This window comes from Sceloporus undulatus, chromosome 5 (genome assembly GCF_019175285.1).
Source record: "Sceloporus undulatus isolate JIND9_A2432 ecotype Alabama chromosome 5, SceUnd_v1.1, whole genome shotgun sequence".
Classification (NCBI taxonomy): Eukaryota; Metazoa; Chordata; class Lepidosauria; order Squamata; family Phrynosomatidae; genus Sceloporus; species Sceloporus undulatus.
This window is the reverse complement of record NC_056526.1, coordinates 184,159,561-184,183,005: the sequence shown is the minus strand read 5'-3', so window position 1 is coordinate 184,183,005 and position 23,445 is coordinate 184,159,561. Positions and strand designations below refer to the sequence as shown.

Below are 23,445 nucleotides of genomic sequence, written 5' to 3'. Positions count from 1 at the left end.
TATTAAGCAAGTGGGGTCTATTTGCAAAGAGCAAGCTGGTTTCCTTTGGTTTGGCTGTTACAAAGCAAAATATTATTCCACAACAAGCTTTGCACAATCCCTCCTATTCGGCAAAATACACACAGACCTGTAAGAACTGTTGCCTTTGGGCTTCCATTTTTCTCAATAAAGTGAAAGCAACAAAGAATAGACAAGGGAATTGGTAGAGACAGGGAGAAGTGGGTAGGGGATGCTTGTTTTTAAATGAAAAATGTAATCACTCTGTGGATGTTAGCACAGATTTAAATACTGGACAAGAAAGAAGTGAATGTAACTCAAGCCTCCTAAAGGAAGACAAGTGTGTTAATAGTGCTAAATGATTCACACAATAACCTATTTCTTTAAGTAAAAAAGATGTGACAGACACATATTATGTTGAAGTTCTGATTTTGGAGGGTGACCAAGCAGATATCCTAAGGAAACAAACACCAAGAGACAGTGGTGCTACTTCTATTAGCCAGCAAGGAAGGAGATCAGCAAAGAGAATTAGAAGGTGCGTGCATTCACATTTGGGGAGGGGGAAATGAATATTTCATGCAAGAAATAGGCTGGACAATTTGGAGGATTAGAAAGAGAGAAAAAGAGAGAGAACACTAGCGATCAACCTGTCAGCAGCTGGATAAAAGCAATTAAAAGTGGAGGCACAAAGAAGGGAAGAAAAAGAGCGGGGAGAAACCCACAGTATATGTACATTTTAAAAAGCAAAAATATTTTTTAAAAGCCAGCAAAAAGCTTACATGCTGCATAAGAAGCCTGTTTTTTTTAAAAAAAATACGAGAGGGAAACAACGAAAACATCTACAGAACAAGGCTTTTTTGAAAAATATATATCAATTAATATTAAAAGTATACACAGATATAGAAATATATATAGAAATATATCTTTCTATATCTGCTTTTTTTGGAAATGCAATTCAGATTGAAGCAGGCATGCAAGATGTTAGTTCTACTCACTGTCGGAAGGTTTGCTATCACTTAGGAAAGGTTCCTGTTCCATGATGTCCATTGGAATTTTAATACTTGGGACTTTTTCTGAGTAAGGGCAGTCAGACTGTGAAAGAAACGTGCACAACATTTCTTAGAATTTCTCCATTGCGCTTGCACTCTCTTTCTCTCTTACTATCCCCACAGATTATTCACAGAGCATACCAGCCCAGTTCTGGCATTTGAGGGATTCTGCATCCGTTTCCCATTGCTTTAATGGCAGCTTCATGCTCAGCAACACGTCCATCTGCTGCTGCTGGCAGTTAAAGAAATAACCACGCACAATGCTCTTCAGTGCACTTTAATGCCATTCAATTAAAGAATTCACCTTGCATGAGGCCTAGGGCAATAGGGATATGTATTTCTTGCTAATCTCATTTATTCTCCACCAGATGGATGTGATCTGTTGATTTTAGAGAAGGTTGAAGCAGTTGCCACAAGGATGCACTATTTAATTTGGCTGAAATAGCAGGCTTTGTTGCAGATCTAGAAGTTATCTACTTCAAACAAAAAAACAAAAGGAGATTGTTGCAATCTCAATGAAGATTGCGTACTCCACCACTGCAGTATAAAGGTTGTGGAGCAGAATACCACAGCACAAAGACCTTCCCCAATTAATACAAAGAGCAAAGAATTTTGAAGCACCTTAAAGACTAACATGTTTTATTTAGAATAACCTTTTGTGGACTACAGGATATGGCTCATGCCAAATAAATATGCCATTTGTCTTTAAGGCATAGAAATTTTGTTTTTCTGTTTCAACAAACTAAGAGCTTTATTGCACAAGAAAACAGAGTAGAAACAGAGCTGGAGGACAGTAGCTTTCTCTGTGCTTTACCACACGATGTAGATGGTTGTAAAAGTACTTTTTTTTTACGCTGGAAAATCCATTTGACAGAAGACACCTTTACAACCAACTCCTGTGGGAAGAGAACTGAAGCGCTACAATGTCATGTGGTAAGGTGCACAGAAAATCATCACTCTCTGGATCCATTTCTGCTTTGTTTTCTTGTGTGATAAGCCTCTAAGATGGCTATCCCTTCTCTTTCTCAGCTACCCCACCCCAGGTCTCAGAAACTTCCTGAATTGGTACTGTATTACTTTCTGGTTCTGCTCAGCCTGAGTTTGAGGTGTATCTAACCTACAAGGCAGATTCATGTTTATTTGTCTTGGGAGTAATTAATGTCAGAAAGAAATTAGGGTGGAGTTGAGCACAACCAACAAAAATGTTTAAAACAGACTGCGCTATGTTGCATCTCAGCTGTGATGCATAATCTATGAGCTTCTCATTTTTCAATGTACTGCTTCCAGTATGGAGCTTCCTACAAAGTCACATGCCTTGATATGAAAAGGCAACAGTGCTGGGAGTACTGATCCCCAGGCTTTCTTGGGAATCTAGCAACAACGTTATCCAACTAGGCTGTGATCATGGAGAGCTAGCAGACTAGCCTTTGGATAGCACCTCACATGAGTTGCCTTTAAATAAAAACTTTCTACAAGCTTTCCTCTCCTTTAACACCATGTGGGGATGCTGAAGGCTGTAATAGTGAATCTTGGTAGAATCCCACCTGAATGCACAGTTGACGTTTTTCTTAATACTGTAAGTTACGTAAGGAAAAACAATTCAATACATTCTAAGGCACATGTTCAGGTAAGCATATAAGTAAGCATCTGTCTGCAAGTTCAAAAGCTTGGAATTAGGTTACAGCAAAAGCAATACTAAAGACTCCTCTTGCAGCTGCAGGGTCACCGAAAGCATACTGAATACAGAATCCAGCGGAACATATCCGGGGGGGAGAAAGAAAACAAAAGTGAAAGAATACTCAGAAAGAATATCTTCATTGGTAGTAGTGAGGATGGCTGCCACTGCATTTTTATAATCTGAAAAGCAGGCTAAAACAAGGAAATATGGAAAAAAAATGTCAAGTTGGGAATTAAAAAATTTAATATACAAGGAGTACGAGGAAGAAGTGTCACATTTCAGTACACTTTGCTAAGAGAAATAAACGTTTTTGGAAACGTTATCTCCCAATATACTAAAAATGGTAAGGTTGCAAAGCAAGGGTCTGAATGACTTAGTCACATAATACCACACTGGGAACATTTTCATATAAGTCAGGGGTGTGCAACTGAAAACAGGGCAGAACCATTTTTCCTTCCTATGGGCTGCAGCAGCACATTCTAGCAAACTAAAAAATGACATGCTGTCACTTCCAACTGCCACTTGGGCTAATTTTTGGTATTTTTTTTTCTTTTCTATTATTTCTTTCCCTCCATCATTCCCTTCTCCTTTTGTTTCGTGTCTTTTAGATTGTAAGCCTGAGGGCAGGGAACTGTCTGATTAAAAATAATATTGTAAGCCGCCCTGAGTGCCATTAGGGCTGAAGGGTGAGATATAAATACCTAAATAAATAAATAAATAAATATTTTGGGGAGGTTTGTGGGATTAGTGGAGTAAACTGCTGCGTTTGGGGTAGTTTGGGGGCACCCCCCCGCCCAAATCAGCCTGATTTTTTAAAAAAATGTGGAGGGCTCTGAGGAGCTTCTGGGGGGATTGCAAATGTCACATGCAGCCCAAGGGCCACACTTTGCGTACCCCAGCATAGGGCAACACAATGTGTGAACTGGACCATCAATCAGTATTGCTGAGAGCAGCAATTCTCTTAACTGCTGTGGAACCACTCATCTGGGTGTGCTCCAAAGGGAAATTATGTGCATGTACAAAGACATTTACTGAGTTATAGACCATTTTGGAGGGGAATGGAAATGCAGGGGACAGGAAGCCCTGTGGTACCAGTGTCAAATCAGTGAAGTGATGAGGTAAGTCCCTGGAGTCTACAGACATTTGAGAAACTTAAGTAGGAACGTAAGACTGCTCATACAAACAGAGACAATATATAACTTTGGGTGTGATGCAATGCCACCAGACAAATATGAGGTCACTTTCAATTTTGGCTGAATGCACACAATCTTCACCCCCACAAGTTTTTCAGGTAAGATGTATGCTTAACACTTGCATTAACTTTCCCATTAAAGTTTGTCTTTTCAATTGATCATCCTATACTGCCAGACAAAAGTGGAAACAACCACATACTCAGTTGTCTGATGGGATCCCCACATCAGAATTCCCTTGGTGTTGAGCAGCAGTGATGTGGACAAACAGAAATTATCAAGGAACCGTGAGGCAAATTGCATATATATGTGGGCAGAAGTATTCAAAGTTCTCTTTATGCAGATTAACAGCACAACCACGGATGTGTATGTTTTCTCCTTAGGGCAATTATTTTAATTAATTAATTAATTAATTAATTTGTATGCCACCTTTCTCCCAACTTGAGGTATCTCACAAAAGTTTAAAAATAAAAAGCTGAAAATTAAAAGGTAGGCAATCCAAATTCTAGGTTGAGTAAATATTTTTTCCAAATTGATCAAAATTTGCATATTCCATCTCATTGTACACAATTTCTTCCCTTCTTGGCTAGCTTCAGGGAGGGGGCTGTGAAGCTTTCTGTTAAGCATCTACTAGCTCAAATATGAAATGTTTTCTGCATGTGAAACACCCTGGGAAAATTACTATTTTTGGACTACAAATTCCAGCATCACCAAGCCAGAATGGACAGTGGTTGAGAGCTGAAGTCTAAAAAAACAGGGTTACCAAAATTTGGTTTGAAAGCTCTAGAAATCACTGCTAGCCTTTTATCCTATTCATCCCCTCATGGTGGATTGCAAATCATGCACAGCATTGTTATTAGTCCTGCAATGTCATGTCAAATCCCCATGTAGTTTTTTTTTTCCCCAATGCCTGAGAAGCTTAATAATGCCCAAGAACTTTGAGCTTCGTGGGGTGGGATGAAATGAAGTTGAGTATATTTGTATAATCCAAACCTGTAGAGCTGCCACAAACTAGGCAGGGGTGCAAACAAACAAGAATATCTTTAACATGGTGAAAATGGCCTTACATCATCATTATCACTATCCAAGCTGCCTTTCTTTTTCTTCTTTTTCTTCTCATCCTCCTTCTTCTTCTTGTCCTTTTCTGGAATGACGTCATCGAGGAAACTGAGGTCATGCTGGGAGAAGAAGTAGTCCATGGCCTTTCTGACCGCCACGAGTGCCAGGATCTATTAGAACAGAATTTAGCATTCCCTTACTGTCATGAAGCTGTTTCCCCCACAGGTTCAGTTTAAAACTTACCTTCTTTGCCTCAGATAGCAAAGAAAGGGTTGACCATATTTGGGATCTGATACTACAATAAGCTCAGGTCAGACTGGAAATTGAGGGCTCTGCCACTCACATTCAAGCTTATGATTTCTTGGATCTAATGGGGGCTAAAGGATTCCATATCAGTGGTATTGTCAATCCATTTTGGGTTTTTATCCATTCTTTAAACTATTAGATGAAGAAGCTATTTTGTGGGCTAGTATCTGAATCTTAGATAGCTCCTTTAAAATTTGTGTTTAAAACTGGACCAGATTCACCATCCCATTAACCTTAAAGCCACCAGCTGCTTTTGTTTGAGTCATCTTCTAATTAGTGTAAAAGGACACAGTATCTAGGCAGATAGTGTTAACCTGCCACAGATACTGTGGGAAAAGAATATAACTCCTTACTTCTCCCATTCTTGCATCGGAGAATGTACTACTTTACTATGGTGAAGTAGTACAGACCTAAGTTAGTCTTAGTCCAGTTGTATTATTTTACTTTTATACATTTTAAATAAGGCTGATAAGTAAATCACATTATGAATTTTGCCGCATTCTATGGGCAGCTGAAATTAGCCACTTTTGATGGTATTTAAAAAATAATTCAGTGCAGCACAAGCATTATCCATAAGTTGCTCCAGCAAACCTGAATCTTTGGATATCTTCACTCACTAGCCATAGATACAAATGATGGCTGTGGTGGTATATGCAAATGAATGTTAATTAATTATTTAATCATAAATTAATTACTGTCAATAAGTTAATGAATTTAAAAGTAAATGAATTTATTTAAAATATAAACAGATACGTCCATTGCATTTTATATTATTAATGTATTATCTATATATACAGGAAAGTTTGAGGAATACAGAACAGGCACTCTAAAATAGATTATTATTACTTTTTAATTTCAGAAAGACAATTACTTTTCTCATTCTCTGTTTAATATAGTGTTAGTAAATAATTATAATTAAATAAAAATGTAAATATATTCATTTATTTTGGTACTTGGACAGAGTGAAGGAGGCTAGGGAATGAAATTGTGTGGACCTGCTGCATATACACTTCCAATGTCTATAAGTAGAGAAAAGGGATTCAGTGGTATGCAGTTCAGATCATGCCAACCTACCATGACTGGGAATATAATAGCAGCCACTGTAGACTTCAAGATCCAAAGGAGAGCCAGGCATACCACCTGGAGGAAAGTAAAGAGGTGGACTCGGCGGAGGGGCACATGCCGTAGGTAGATAAAGTCAGGCTGGTGCTTGAGAGGCATCAAGAGCAATTTCAGACGATCCATGAACTAAGGTGGAGGAGAGAAGAGTTCACTGGCATGCACTGATGCAGAAAAAAAATAGACAGCAGCTTTATTTCTAGCACTTAACTGATGAATCAGCAATGTCCCAATCTCATTTTGACTCTGAGAAGCAAAAATGGCAGAATTCCATCCCCAAGAGCACCAATGTGATCACAGACATTTGTTCCCCAGTAATGATCCCTCCAACATCAAAAATTGCTTGGCTTAGTTTCTGAGCTAAATCAAATTTGTAGGTCACCCATCACCACCTTTACACCCCCATTCATCAAGAATCCCTCACTGCCAACCTCCTGATTCCCTTTCTCTCTTTCTTACATCTACTGTTGCCAATGACTTGATTTAAAGTACAGTGGACCCTTGTTATACGCTGGGGTTTCATAGAATCATAGAATCATAGAGTTGGAAGAGACCACTAGGGCCATCCAGTCCAACCCCCTGCCATGCAGGAAATCCAAATCAAAGCATCCCTGACAGATGGCCATCCAGCCTCTGTTTAAAGACCTCCAAGGAAGGAGACTCTATCACCCTCCGAGGGAGTGCATTCCATTGTCGAACAGCCCTTACTGTCAGGAAGTTCCTCCTAATGTTCAGGTGGAATCTCTTTTCCTGCAGCTTGCATCCATTGTTCCGGGTCCTGTTCTCTGGAGCAGCAGAAAACAAGCTTGCTCCCTCTTCAATATGACATCCCTTCAAATATTTAAACAGGGCGATCATATCACCTCTCAACCTTCTTTTCTCCAGGCTAAACATCCCCAGCTCCCTAAGTCGTTCCTCATAGGGCATGGTTTCCAGACCTTTCACCATTTTTGTCGCCCTCCTTTGGACACGCTCCAGTTTCTCAATGTCCTTTCTGAATTGTGGCGCCCAGAACTGGACACAATATTCTAGGTGGGGCCTGACCAAAGCAGAATACAGTGGCACTATTACTTCTCTTGATCTAGACACTATACAGTACTTCTATTGATGCAGCCTAAAATAGCATTGGTTCCAAGATCCCCCGTGTATAACAAGATCAGTGTATGCTCAAGTCCCATTAGATATAATGACATAGCAAAATGGTGTCCCTTATAAAAAATGGAAAATCAAGGTAAATTTATACTTTTTTGGAACATTTTCAAACCATGTATGCTTGAATCCGTGTATAAAAAATCCGTGTATAAGAAGGGCCGACCGTATTATTTAAAGCAAAGGTAAACTAATGTTTGACAAAGAAGCATTTTTGAGTATCAGAGTGGCCACAGATAAAACAAGAATTCTTCACTGCCTTGAATTTTAATCTGTGCCAGACAACAATCTAGTTTTAAAAGCTCACATTTCCTTTGTGATGGGTTTTTACTAACCACCCTAGTCCATGCCTACATTTGAGAATTTCACCAGTCAAACTGGTTTTTGGAGACCATCACCCCAGTCATGCAGTGTCAGTATGGACAGCGAATATCAACTGCACATATCAAATTGGGGGGGGGGGGGGGGAGCTAGTACTTTCTTCAGTGTTGGGCACAGCCATGAAACAGCTTTGCTTTTTCTTGAATCTAAATTCTTTAAACCCTACTTCCCAGACATGGAAGAATTTCTGAATTCTGGTAATTCTTCAAAAACTAAGTGCAAAGAAATTCTCTCTCCCAAACACACACACTGCCCAAATTCAGCAGGCACTGCTATTCAGAGCAAGGGAATCCAATGTGTATCTGTCCACCATATGTTAAAGATAAGAAGCCTCTCAGGTAAAAAAAAAAGCATGGCAATCCTAATTCAGCATCTGCATGTCTGAATACAGGCTCACTCAAAACCAGACTTTTGAGGAATATAAATCTGTTTGTTTCAGTTTCTCTCCCATTTGATTTTTATGTTCTCAAGTTATTCCCATCCTAAATATAAGGAAAATTTTCATGAGCTGGTAAGTTCCTCAAAAATCTATTATCTCTCATTGAAAGAGGAGGAACCATCAATTCTCTTTTATATTACTTGGCACATAAATCTGGCAGAGAGAAAATTTCCAAGCCAGTATCAGGTTCCCGTGTTGGCCTGGAAACTCTACCAAGCAACTGGGAGGAATCACATTGTAAGTCACACTAGATATTACAGCTAAATCAAGAAGAGCTCCTGCACTGAAGGCTAATGGAGAGATCACCACAATTCATATATAGAGAGAGCAAATGTGATTACCTATAGGAATATCCAATATTGAAAGGCATCAATAAGCACCACATATTTATTTAAGAAGACTTTGAAGGTGCACAACCCTCCCAAGGCAGCTTAAAATATGACAAAGATGTGAGATGAGGATAGATGGGAATACCCTATTATGTTTGATACTGTGAAGAATCGTTCCTCAGTGCAATTCTAATATGTGCACAGAACTCTACCAGTCACTGAAAGGGAGGCAGAGAAAATTCCTACTATGCAGAGAGCTCTGTGTACACACTGAAGCTGATACTGGGACAGGATGATGTGCAGCTCAATTTTTACCTGGAACTAAACTGTTGTGGAAATGTGAGAAGCCACAGGGAAGTGTTCTATGAAAATATACACAGTCATCTCTGGTTAATTCCCTAACACTACCAATGCCTATGCTAAGAACTAGTGACTGAAAAAACAGCACCCCATCCTCTGTCTTCCTCATTTGCCTCTGTTTTAGTGATGGCCTCAGTAAAGACCCCAAGGATGAGTGATCATGAACAATGCACTGTGTGTTCTTTGGCAGTGCCCTGGATTGTAGCCTGATGCTGGCTGACCCTGAAAGAAAAAAATTAATCTCAATTTAGGGAATGAAAGCTAGGCCTATATTAAAAGTGGCCCAAATAAATCTCTGTGAATGAACACAAAACACGTACTCTTCACCCTAGCCCTCACTATTAAACAGAGAAGAGCAATGTAATTAACAAATTGCCAGAAAGTAAATATAACCAGCTTTCCTTTGTGCAAGTTTAAAATGCCAGACCAACCCTACCTCAACTTGCTGCCCACTAGATTTGTTTGAGTATAGCTTCTACAATTCACTGGACTGGTGGCTGAGGGAGGCTGGTGAGTTGAAGAGTCTTTTAAAAAGACTATGCTAATCTGTTTAAGGAGAGGAACTAATTCTGAGGAGAGGCATTTTCTCAATATTCAAAAAGAGAGAGCGAGAGAGAACCCCCCACTTTGTTGTGGCACCCTGGATATGGAGTATCCTCTCCTTAAAGGAAGAGCCAACATGGTGTAGGGGCTTGAATGCTGGACTCCATCCCTGAGACATCAGAGTTCAAATCTCCACTTGGCCATGGAGACCCACTGAGTGTACTTGGGCAAGTCATACTCTCTCAGGCAATGGCAAACCCCCCTCTGAACAAATCTTGCAACAACAAAAAAAGCAATAGGTTCACTTTCATAAACTGAAGATGACTTGAGGGCAAACAAGAACAACTATCGCTTAAGAAGCCCAATAGCACAGCACTGTTCTCATGCTATCATAAACTAAAAGCCTGTCTCTCTTCTAGAGCCTTTGGTCCAGTTGATACAATCCAAATTTGCATGTGAACATTACTTTTAAGTTATCTCAGACTCTTCTAACTGGTTCTGGACTGTTCAGTTTTAACTGGTTCTAAATCAATTTTGTTTTAATTTCTCAGATTAAAGTTTTTATCTACTTCAATTATAACAACTGTTTTAAATTGTTTTAGACTGTTAAAACTGATTTCATTATATGCCACTCTGAAATCTTTGGACACAGGACACGATACAAATGGCCAAGCAAATTAAAGTGGGGGTTTCATCTTTGCCAGGTTTATGGGCAACAAACCTCACATACTATTATGTCAGGACAACCATTATCAACTTCAATCTGTTCAGGAATTAGAGGAAGCAGTGCTCAAGAAAACTAACTTCAGCTGTATAAGCAGCCACACAACTGCTTATTCTTCTTATGAGCGTTTTCTCTCCTAATCAATGATAATTTATTTATCATTTAAAAACCATCTAGCCATATCTTGCACTTTGTGCATTTGTCTCTTCATGACAGGCTACACAAAGTTTTATTTGGGGGAGTGGAATCAAATTTGGACACTGTTGGCCAATGGTTTGTAATACTCTTTCAATGAAAATGATGTAGAGGATGAAAGGGGTGAATTCTGTAAGTGTGTAGGAGGGGAAATAACAAAAAGCTTAGGGAGTGGGTGCAACCTGGACAAGCTTAATGGCTAAGTGGTAAATTGTGCCATGTGCTTTTACAAGAGTTGGAATGACCTACTTCAAATACATGGGAAGGAGAACTTTTTGACAAATATTTACAATTTTTTTTCCTGACAGAAGCCTTTATCAGGTCTGCTCCACCTACAAGAAGAACCTTTGTTGCTAAGGAGAAAACTTACCTGCACTCCATTAAGTGATGCGACACCCATATATAGAAACACTCCATAGAGCACAGGCATGGGGATAAACTGTGAGAAGGGTAAAGATGGAAAGAAAGCAAAAAGAAGAGAAGTAAGCAATTTATAGGAAACAGAGTTCATTCATGTTTAAACATGTAAGACTTGCTGAAAGATAGGTGAATACTCCTTGATGTTTCTGTTATTGATTACTGACTGCTTCATTAAGAAAACAACAGACAAAATTCTGCACCATCAAATGTAGTTATGATGACAGAGCTATGTACTGTAGCTCCTTTTGACCCCACCCCCCCACCCCCAAAATCTACCTATTAAGCCAGGCAACAGCCTGGCTAAATGGTTTCCAAGATGCTGCACATCAGGGTGCTGGGAAATGACAACTGCACTGCTCTCCCAGTCATGGGTCACACTGAGATGGGAAACTGGAGAGACGGGTCCTGCTGCAGTGGTTTGTCTCAATACACCCCACAAATGGAAGAATGCTGCCATTGTCTTTTCCCAGTCCTTCAATCTACAACACCTCAAAAACCCTTTGGTTGGGGCACTGAGTGGCCTAAAAGGTAGTTTTTTGAGGTCATGTTCAGTCATTAATAACCATAAACAAGAATCCTAGAAATTACGAGATACATAATTATGCAAATATTGAACAGAATGCCAGTCAACCTATTTAAATGAATTATCAGATCAAAACAAAAACGAAAGTGCCTAATTTACCAGTGGTATATTATCATAAATAGACCATAAAATTGGTCAGTTGACCCTGAAGTCCTTCTTTACAACCCTAAGAATCACAGAATATCCCCCCCCCCCAAAAAAATACCCTTGAGCTTTTCAAGGGTTTGCACAAATATGTCTGCACACACAGCCGTTACAAAGCACATAATGATCTTATACCACAATAAATGAATAACTACACAAATAACTATAAATCACAGAATTCAGTACACAACAAACCTCTTGCTGAGAAAAGCAATGCAACTCCCTATTGTGGTAAGAATACTACATCCTTTCAACAATTATTTCAACAACAAAGATTTTAAAACTAAGCAAGGAGGTTCCTGCTATAGTTACACTTTGTAAAGATGAAATGAAGCTAATGGAAAATAACATACTTAAAAATGGTTTAAAAGTAATTAATATAGCATATTTGAACATTTCCAACGCACAAAGTAATGAGCATTTTAAAGAATATTTCTGAAACAGAATCCGGCACTTAAAAAAGAAGTGTAGCCACTAAATGGCAGACACTGGTTATTCAGTAAACTTGCTTAACAAGTAGTTATTTATTTTCACAGACAGCATTCATTATTTCAAAGTGCACTGCTGAACAAAGAACTGAAATGAGAGAGTGACAACTTATAAGTCTATTCTCTGTTACATTAAAAAGTCTTGTGATATAAGGCAGGCTACAAGATGAGGGTGGTGGTTAAAAAGAAAGAAACTCCCACTAAGTAAGTCTAAGTTCACTCACATGACACTAGTTTGGGTCAGTTTCCTAGACAATTTTATAGAGTAACTATACATCACTGGATGCAGAGCTAGAAAGACACTGAATAGACAGACCTTGGATATGTTTCTGCAGAGCTTCTCTTTGATTTATTTAAAACCTACCAAGCACCATTTTAAGCATGCAATTACCATCTGACTTAAATCAGGGGTGCAAAACGTGTGGCCTTCAGATGCTGTTGGATTGCAACTCACATCATCCTTCATCACTGACTATCCTGGCTAGAGTAGATGATGCTGCAGTCAAACAACATCTGGAGGGTCACATGTTCCTCACCCCTGGTATAAAAGAAGTGGCATAGTTTGTAGAAAATGCAATTCAGTTAAAATAGCTGATTCACATATACATTTACAGGAGCTGCATTCAGAGGTTTCAAGAGAAAAACAAATTATTTGAGCTACATGTTAATATGATCTGAATACCTTGTTGACTGTCAGGCCAGCATCTCTCATTTCAAACACTGATTAACAACAATTTTGTGGGGTTTTTGAAAACTCCATTAGTGCAACTTCTTTCATTTGAGTATCAAAGTAATGGCCAAAGTTCAACTGCAGGACACCTTATGGCACTTCATGAATACATATGCATTTGTTCCAAGAAACACACAAAGCATGATGGGATGATGAGTAATTCCAAATTCTTGGGGACACATGACAAGCCACTGGGGTTGTTTCAGCTTCTTGGCACATGTTCCCTGCATACAGTATTTGGAAGTGTGCTCATCCCTTTTACAGCTTGACTTTGTTTACCTCAGTATATTGGTGAAACACCCAACGTACTCAGAACTCTTTAAAAGAAAAATGAGAGATGGTATTCACAGAATGTATCCATCCTGCTACACACTCCTTCCAACAAAAAAGAAATCAAAATTTTGCCACAGTCTAAACACACAGGTTTTACTGACACTACTTTTACCATGTTAGAAGTACATCTCTACATCTTGCCTTCCTAAATCAAAACAACCAAGTGGAAAGGCTGCATTCCCTGTGGTGAGGTATCTACTTTGCATTCAACAAGTCTCAGATTCAATCCCCAACATCTCTACTTCAGCTAGGAAAGACCCTTATCTGAAATCCTGTAGAGCAGCTGCCAGTCGGCATTGACAACACTAAATTAGACAGACCAATTGATTCTGTTTAAGGCAGCTTTCTATGTTCCTAAAATACGCTTGCTGTCTTAGTGCTGGAGGAATCTGTCCAGTCCAGAGGTTGTTGGCAATTAAACAATAAAAAAATTCAAAAGAGAAGGGGGGAGTCATTTTTTTTATTTAAAAAAAAGCTGATTATCCTTATCTTTATCAGGAAGTTATTTCTATACACAGATCTGACAAGCCAAGCAGGAGGAGAATGTGTGGCCAGAAAGTCAAACTCTTTAATACATTTGCTTTCTTGAGTGACAGCTTTCCTGGGCTTGGCACAGTTACCATGCAATTTACTGTTGGCACAGCAAGATGTAAAGCCTACCCTATAGACCATGTGGTGAGACATTTTGCAAAGCAGTTCCTACAGCAATTTGAACACACAGTGGAGTTTTGCTGATGGCACTAAAATCTTGACTCCCACTGGTGCTGGTTTGGATGACGCAGTTCTACTCCACCCCCAGAAACATCCTATGGAGATATGTACAAAATGGAGCAAGTCTTGCTTTAAAATGATTATAAATAACACACTGCAGGGAAAAGAAAAAGCATGACACAATGCAACAAAAAGTCACACAAAAATATATTCCCATAGAAAAAAGGAAAAGATAAGTAAGTTCATAACTGTATGAAAACACAGCCATAAAAATTGAACTATAATGCTCTCCTCGCTTTTTCTTTCTTTGCAAGGAATCTTGTAATCACCTGTCTTCTCTCACTTTTCAATTTGTATTCTACTAGAGATATAAATCCTTGGCTATTTCACCCCCTCATTGAAAGATGAATAATTGATGTAAATTTCTCTTCAATGAGGGAAAAATGAATATTCCATATTCTCTCCATATTTGAATGTCCTACAATTTTGAAGAATATTTTGTGTGTGTTTTTAATCTGTTGTGAACCACTTTGACTCACAATGCCTGTAGGTTTTCCTCTCCATAGAAGATTTAGGGAAAGGGGGGTTGAATGGCAACGTATTATGTGACCAAATGGAATGTTGGGGATAGAAATGAAGAAATCCAATCCAAACTAGGAGGTCGGGGGGGGGGGGGGGGGATCTGGTTTTAAAAGTAGAAGGTCCGATCTTCTGCATCACATATAGTTTGGAGCATGGATCTAATTCCTCGGGAATGCTTTCTTGGTGGTATCACCCAAAATGGCACATGAAAGATACGAACTCCCCATTTCATTAATAATCTTGCAAACTCTAAGCATGCATGGTAGCTTAGCTCTACAGGGTCAGTACAGATGTAATACTTGATGATTTCAAGACTGGGCAACTTGTGATGAGGAGCTGCTAGCAATACCCCAAATACACATTCCTGATGTCAAACCAGGAATGTTGTGAAAAGGATGGTGGAGGAATTGAGTGCAAGAGGCAAGTGCAGAAAACACCAGTGATGTTTTTTTGTTTTCTTTTTAGAAGTGTAGCCTAGCTCTTCACATATGGAACATTTCTCACTTCGTTTTGTCCAAAGTACCTTTGAAACAAACTTCTACAGAAGGATGTGTGCAAGTTGCACACATGGACAAGCTATGAAGTATGTGCAGAAAATCTAAGGCCTGGTCTTAGAACTTGCTAAATTTTGTTTCTGAAGCATCATCATCTATGCTATACATTTGACCATAGTAAACCTTTGTTTATTTCAACTCCATTTGTGGAACAATACATATACTGTAAACTTTTTTCCTTACAGTAAAAGATGACAAGAATTTCTGCACAATTTTAGAAGAATTTTCTGCATTTGTCAAACTGTATGAGCAGTGCAAATTTTTAAAAAACCCAGAATTATAGTGCTAAACCTGGTCTCCTGGTAACTTGCTTATTGTGTTTTTTCCAGCATCATGTGGTATATGGGATAGAGGCAAAAACTGTTAGAAGAATATTTACCTTCAAGATAGGAGCCATGAAGACTGAAACGCCGGTCAGTACAAACACGATAATTCCAGTCACTCTCTGCTCCCTGAAACCAAATCCAGCAATTTTCTACTGTCACATGGAATATAGTCAGTTGCCTTCTCAAAGCATTTGCAACACCACTGTTAGCACTATTAAGCAGTACATTGGTGTTCGGACAGTTTCTTTACCACCATGCAAAATACATAATGTGAAAGATCCTTATGTTTATAATTCTGAAGACTAGACTCTACATCTGCCTTATATCTACCTTATACACAAAACCTGGAGGTAATTTTATATACAGTAGTTTTAATATTTTTTATGCATGAAACAAAAGCTTGTATACAAAAGTTTGTATACAATGAAACACCAGAAAGCAAGAATGTGGACAATCTTGAATTTTGGATTATTTTGCATTTTGAAATTTCAGATAATGGCAGCTCAACATGTACTTATATTCTTCAGCCAGTCACTTTTCTTTCTGCCACACTAGGTGGTCTTCTGTGAAATGGCTGTTTTGTCACTGCACAAATCCAACATGGCAGCCATTTTGTAAACGGGACATATTTACCTCAATGGCAGTCATTTTGACAGTGCCCCCTACCATATGCTTTCAAAATTTCAAATGTAACTTCTGGGTCATAAAGGTAAGAAAGATCTGATTTCACCAACAATGTCTATTTGATTGACAGCAGCTCTTTGAGATCTTAGGTACAGATCTTTTTAACTAGGATATGACATAGATTAAATTTGGGGCTTTTTACATCAAAATATATTCTCTAACATAAAGCTATTACTTCCTACTCGCTAGGGAGACTCAGATGGTGTTTCTGGTCCCTACAAAATGAAAATCGAGGCAGCCTCCTGAGTTGCTTAGCTTCCAGACCAACCCTGTTGACATACCTTACACCAAGGAACTTGGGCTGCTCGCCAGGTGCTGATGTCTCTGTCTCCATCTTCAAGCTGTCAATGTGTGCAATGGAGATCACAGTAGCAGCAACATACCATGGCAGACCCATGAAGGAGCATATAATCATCAGCACAGCCACCCAGAAAAGATCAAGATGATAGCCAGCACCTTTCTGCAAAGATAAGGTGGGGGGGGGGACAAAATAAAAGGATGCGTATTACTTCTGGTATAAGGCTTTGTGTGGAGAGAATCATCACAGGAAATCTCATGTTCTCGGTTGCCTATAAGTTGGAATGAGTGCCCCAGAATTGTACACAGCCGGGTAATTCTTTTTAATTTTAAAAATTACAAGTACAGGTTCCTAAACAGACACAGTATAATTTATGGTTCTTGCTAGAGGGAGCCAAGAAAAGTAACTGACACTTTGATTCCAATTATTGTCATTAATGGTGGCATCCCATAGCTAAACAGGTACAATGGGAGTAAGCAATCTTCACATTGAAAGTATGAATACAGTGGTACCCCGGGTTACGAAATTAATTCGTTCCGCGGTTAATTTCGTAACCCGAAATACCTTCGTAAGCCGAATTCCCATAGGCGCTAATGGAAAAATAGCTCTCTGCTGCCCTCCGGTGGCGGAAAATAGCGCCGCGGTTTTTTCGTAACCCGAAGAAACCTTCGTAAGCCGAAGCAATAAATCCCTATGGGATTTTTTCGTATCCCGAAAAATTCGTAACCCGGCGCATTCGTATCCCGGGGTACCACTGTAATTGGTTGACTGAAACCATTCCTATATTGTCCTTCATCACAGGAGATTCCACAACAGTGTACATTATATGTAACAGAATGGCAAAGAAAGGGATCAGAGAGGCTTCTAACATCACTGGTAACTATCAATGGTTAACCCTTCATACGTGCTCTATACTGCATGTAAAGTCCACAAGTATGATAGAAAAGGAGATGGCCTGCATGACCAGGCTCCCAACATTCATGCCTCCTGTACTCCTGGCATGGGTCAGAGCTCAAAAATGTTGGTTTTTTGAGACATCTATATAGCAACAAGCAGATATCAATAAGGCCAGACAAACAGAGGTGCAAGGGAAGTCTACGTATGGAAGTCTAATGCATACAGAATGAATTAGAAGTGACAATGTAAGTTAGAAATTCAGTTAAAGTATTTATTAATTTATTAATCCTCTTGTTTCAATACACTGGGGAAACTGTAAATGGAAGCCAGGTATATCCACAGGCAAAGGAAGCATATTTTTCCTTTGATGGAACTGTATTCCAGTTGAGGGAATACAATTCATCAGTTGACAGAAGAATCTAGAAATAGCTATGTCAGCTTAGGGCAGACACTCCACAAACCTGCAAAGAATCTAATTGGCATTCCTCCTCCCCGCTTTCCAATTCTCTTCTCATTCTTCTCATAGAAAAGCTACTACTTCTCATATTTGTATAAACACACACACTAATTCATTTACCTTTCTCAAATTAGCTTTTCATTCTAATTTAACAAATCATGGGCTGGTGAGAAAAACAGGTGTTCAGTGCAGCAGATCATCTGGGATCTCAGTGCAAATATAAAGGATTTATTTTCATGGCTGTGCCAAATTTTGGGAACAAATTGTACTAAGGGAAAGGTTACGTTAAAGAACAAATTTTTAAGCAGGAAAATCACTAATTTGTACCCTGCTGACTGTGGTGTGTGTGCATTGAGTTAGTAATGTATAAAGTATATTACAGACTAATGTGAAACAAGTTTTCATGAGAATTGTAGTGAGTTTGAGTAAGAGAGTATTGCTTTTAATGGAAGACACGTGTTTCTCTCTCTCTCTCTCTTTCCCTCTCTCTGGCTCTGATTCTCATGGGTCAGACAGTTTCAAAAACAGTACCCAAACTTGTATAACCTGTTCAGGAAGTGAAAGAAGGAGGATAAAATAAATATATCATTCAAACTCCATTCAGTCCTCGGAAACAGAGGCATTATATGTTTCAAGTTAATATCTACTCAAAGAGTATTCACTGACAACAATCAGCTTATGTATTGATTTACTTTATTTCAAATATCTCTTCTGCATACTTCCATAAAAATATTTTCAAAGTTCTCAATCAAGCAAGGACAGGATTGATGTATAAGGCTGCATGGGGAGGTGGGTGAATTTAATGTCCACATATATGCCTTCAAATCACCTGTCAATTAATTTCATAGGATTTTCTCAGTCAAGGATACTCAAGGTTTGTCATTGCTTTCCTCTGAAATATAGCCTAGACCACCTGATTTTCCTTGGAGTCCTTCATCCAAGTACTAACCAGACCTGAACCTGCTGATAGTTTCACTTTAGGATAACTATACTTTGGAAACAACTTGAAGACAAACAACAACACAGGAAAGTTTGCATATGTGAAACTGAGATGAGGCCATGAAACGGAACATCAGAAAAACATGTGAAATCTGTTCATTAAAATTATTAGAATTGCTCCTGGACTCAGGTTAAGTTCTGCATAATACAAGAACATTATACAATATTCACTTTCTAAACATACATATATGAAAAATTCATTTCCCTAACAAAGGACAAGGAAGCAGGAAGTATGCTTTATTGTACTCATCAGCATTTGTAGATAGTGTTTAGATTTCACAATTCAAAATGTTCAGTATAGCACATGATTTATTGATCATGTGATGAAGTCAAGAGACAATGGTCACTGATATGTATGTCTGTGTCTCACAGACAATAATGAGCCATTTTAAAAATTAAAAATACCAGTTATGGATAGAAATAATACCAAACCAAAGAAGCGCCTGCTTGTTGCAAGTGCTTTCTGATCAAACAAATATGAATAATGAACAGTCACAGAGACAAATGAGGATGCTAACTACTATCAGTATGAATGCTATCAATAGTTCCAAATATAAATTATGGAAGGGTGAATCAACACTGAGTAAGTATAATTAATTCAATGGGTATCATTAAGTTATGAATAAGACCTAAAGATTCAGATGGGGAATCTTTTATTTCAAAAAATTTCAAGAGTACTAGTTCCACTCTATTCCACTTTAGTCTGACCTCAACTGGAATATTATGTCCATTTCTGGGCATCACAGTTCAAGAAGGATACTGTCAATCTAGAACATGTTCAGAGAAGGGCAACCAGGATAGTAAAAGGTCTGTAAGCCAAGTCTTACAAGGATCAACTTAGGGGGCTGGCTATGTTTAACTCAGAGAAGAGACGACTGAGAGAAGACATGATAGCCACCTTTAATATAGCTGAAGGGATGTCATATAGAAGATGGAGCAAAGTTATTTTTTGTTACTCTAGAGATGAGAACATGAACCAGTGGATAACAATTACAGTACAGTGTGCCTGCATCGTACGCTGGAAACCGCACAGGAAAAAAGTCTTGCATGCCCCAGAAGAAGTAATGGGATGCACGGCAGGCATGAGCCCCATTACTTCCATTGGGTTCAAGCTTATGCATTTTTTCTTTTATGTGGGTGGATCTGGAACGGATCCCCCGCATAAGAGAAGGTCCCACTGTACAAGAAAAGACATGCCACCTGAGCATCAGAAAGAACTTATCTACAGTAAGACCTGCTGAGCAGTGGAATGGACTGACTCAGAGTGTGGTGGACCCTCTGTCTTTGGAGGTCTTTAAACAGAAGTTGGATGAGCATCTTTCAGATGTGTTTTAGTTGTGTATTTCTGCATGGTGACAGTTTGATGGCCCTTGTGGTCCCTTACAATTTTAAGAAAAAGTGGCAGAGTATAGACCAGCATTTCCCAACCCAACCACCTTGCCAATGTGCCCAATTGCAACTCTCATAATTCCTATCCACAATGGCTGTGCTGGCTGGGGATGGTGGGAATTGTAGTCCTAGACATCTGGAAGGTTGGGGAAAGCTCTTTGGGGCAAAACCATCTGCAGGAGCATCTAGGGCCACACAGCACATGGGTACTGCAGTCTGGATGCCCAGCATAACATGGTTGGAAAATCAGTAAATCTACAGAAATCCCACCCACAAATTTAAGAGCAAATTCATCTGCTCACAGCAGGTAATGGTAAAGTGTAGCCCTCCAGATGTTGTCAAACTATTATACCCATCAGTTTTAATCAGACTAGCCAACAGAAAGGGGATGCTGGAAATTGCAGTTAGCAACATATTATAAAAAAAACAATTAAATGAAACAGAAAAATGTAATTTATTATATTCAGAAAAGCAAAAGCAAAACAAACAGATTTATGTCCCAACAGGACTATGACCTACTTCTCACTGAATGGGGTAAATATGTTTTTAGGTTCCAAATTATAAACCATAGGAGAGACTCACAAAACTAAATGTTCTTATATGGGAAAAAACAGACAACAGAAAACTAATATGCCAGGGAGAAGACTGGGTTTGACCTCTTCTTTCTGGCATACTACCTTTATGTCAGTGATAGCTATCTGGGGTGGGGGTGGGGGCATTTTGAATCTTAGTCTGAAGTTTAATGACCTGTCCAAAGTCCTGAACCTGTTTAGGGCCTTTAACATTTGTATTAAAACCTGAAGTGGATTCACCACCACACTGGTGAGAAAGATACAATCCAGCACTGAACCTTTGAACACAGAGGAACATGAGGCCCTAGTCTGCTGTGAAATAACACTTGCAATCTGGAAACTGACTCCTGGTCTCTTTCCCCAGCATGATGTAGTGGTTAAAGCATTGTACTATGACTGTGGAGACTAGGGTTCAAATCCTGTCTCGACCATGTATACCCACTGGTGACTTTGGGCAAGTCATACACTCTCAGCTTCAGAGGATGGCAATGGCAAACCCTTCTGAAGAAACTTGCCAAGAAAATCCCATAATAGGTTCACCTTTGGATCATCATAAGTCGGAAACAATTGAAGGCACACAACAAAACAACAACTCTTTCCCCATAAATCAGGGATGAGTGACCAAGCCAAATTGCTTCAGGCTGCCATTTTTGGCTCTCTTTTTTGTCTTTTTGTTTTGGAGAGGGGAATGAAATGGCTCACGGGGAAGGGAAAGGAATTAGTTGCAACTGTGACTTTGGGATGCTTTGGGCCACTTTGGGGGAGAAAAATCAATGGATAATTATCATCATCATCTATTGTTATTATCATTATCATTATCATTATCATTATCATTATCATTATCATTATTATTATTATTATTATTATTATTAATGGGGGTGTAGGGGCTTCTTGGACCACATTGTGAGGCCCCAGGGTCACATGTGATTCATGATTCACTTTTTGCCTTCTGGAGTTCACCATATTCTTCTTTATCTGGGGAGACTGATCATCTTTTGGAACAGATGAGGGGCAATGTTTTATCCAACTTCACACTGGGAGAGCTGAATATGATTTTATATCCTGCTACACAGACTTAGGGGGTGGGGGAGAAATACTATGGAGATGCTGTAATGAGATAAACAAGGTGTAAATGTTCATCCCAACAGAAATTAAAAGCTGGCAATGTCTAAAAACATACTTCCTACCAGGCTTAGCATTTTCCTGGACAATGTTTCCTGAACCTCAGCCAAAACAAAGGCCATCTTTATTTCTTTAGAAAACATTTCTAATTTTTCTTCTTGGGTCAAACTAGATGTGACTATGGAAGCCACATTGGTCTGATCACATGGGCACCTCATTCATGTATAAAAGAAAGGAGAGGGAGTGTTGAAAATTAAAACCAAAAGGAGGGAGCAGAGCTGAATCTTATGCCTCCTTGTCTCTTTGCAGACCATTCCTCCAGGCTCTTTTCTCCAAACTGAGGGGCTAAACAGACTGGTGATAAACACTGGCATCGAAGCAGATTGTGGACGTGGTGACCACTTGCTGCATGCCCCAATTCTGCCCCAATGCTGGTGTCATGCCATCCATTTGCCCAGACAGCGGGCAGCATCATACCATTTCTTTAGCGCAGTATTTAGATGGGCTGCGGCAAAGAAAAGCCGTCACTGCGGCAGCAAGGGCAACCTTTTGTCAATGACATTTTCCCGGATTTTTTTTAGCACCAGCAAAGCGCTGGGTCAGTGCTGCAGTGTGCAGTTGCTGCAGCCTCGATCTGGTGACGAAAGGGGTGGCAGGATGCTGCTCCAAGGGGGTGGTCTGTTTTGCCACTCAAATCACTTCCAACACATGAATGGAGCCAAAGGAAAAAGGCATTTGTTTGACTAACTGAAGAGAATAAAGCCCTACATGGCCTGGGTCCAGGCTAACTGAGGGAACGCCTCCTCCCATACAATCCTTCCCACACACTCAGGGCCTCTGGGAGAAACCTACTACAGCTGAAGAAAACCAGGCTGGTGGCAACTTCCCAGAGGACCTTTTCAGCCGCCACTCCAAAAATGTGGAACGACCTGCCGGAGGAGATCCGCCAAATTACATCTTTAGAGGCCTTTAAAAAGGCAATAAAGACGGGTCTCTTCCGGCGAGCCTTCTCAGACTAACCTCCAAAATTAGAATCTGAACTGCTCACCTACCCACTGTCTCTCCCTATGACCACTTCTGTAAATATTTTTCCATGCTCCTAATTTTAGCTGCATTCTCTACGCAACTGGGTGTAATGTGTGATACTGCTACTGCTATTATATAGTATGATGTTTTATTTGTATTTTAGCAGAAGGAGGGAGGGCTAGGGGATTGGGATCATGTTACTACTGTTTTTAAATGTTATACTGGACTGTTGTTACTCGCCTAGATCCTCGAAATTGAAAGGTGGGATATAAATTACTATTATTATTATTATTATTATTATTATTATTATTAGAGTCTATTTCACCTTTTCTTCCTCTTTTGATACTTAACTAAGCATGCACACACAGCGGTAAGACAAGTGATTAGACTAACATGTCTGCTGTTGTTACATCTAGCTTATAACTTTACTATTTAATGTGGAAGTGAGCAACTTGGGTGAATATAGCTTGGATCCAGACTGAAAGAGCATATCTTTCAAAGAACATGACTAGCAGTTTACACCCTCCCCTTTTAATTTGCCAGAAAGGGGGCAGTCCTAGAAGTCTAGACAGGTTAAGGGCTTAAAAACAAATTTGGAGGGGTCATATGCAA

The 23,445-nt window shown here is 39.3% G+C and overlaps 1 protein-coding gene across 5 annotated transcripts in view; it reads right to left on the bottom strand.

Annotated features, from left to right (window-relative positions):
• Positions 1–23,445, bottom strand: part of SLC4A4 (solute carrier family 4 member 4) — a 243,332-nt gene that overhangs the window by 12,163 nt on the left and 207,724 nt on the right. For all 5 annotated transcript variants that reach the window (XM_042470501.1, XM_042470504.1, XM_042470503.1 and 2 more), the window contains 6 exons: positions 16,355–16,533; positions 15,443–15,515; positions 10,889–10,957; positions 6,354–6,527; positions 4,982–5,143; positions 993–1,089 (listed from right to left, as the gene is read on the bottom strand). In XM_042470501.1, the coding sequence (XP_042326435.1) occupies positions 993–1,089; positions 4,982–5,143; positions 6,354–6,527; positions 10,889–10,957; positions 15,443–15,515; positions 16,355–16,533 (754 nt within the window). The remainder of the gene's footprint in view (positions 1–992; positions 1,090–4,981; positions 5,144–6,353; positions 6,528–10,888; positions 10,958–15,442; positions 15,516–16,354; positions 16,534–23,445) is intronic.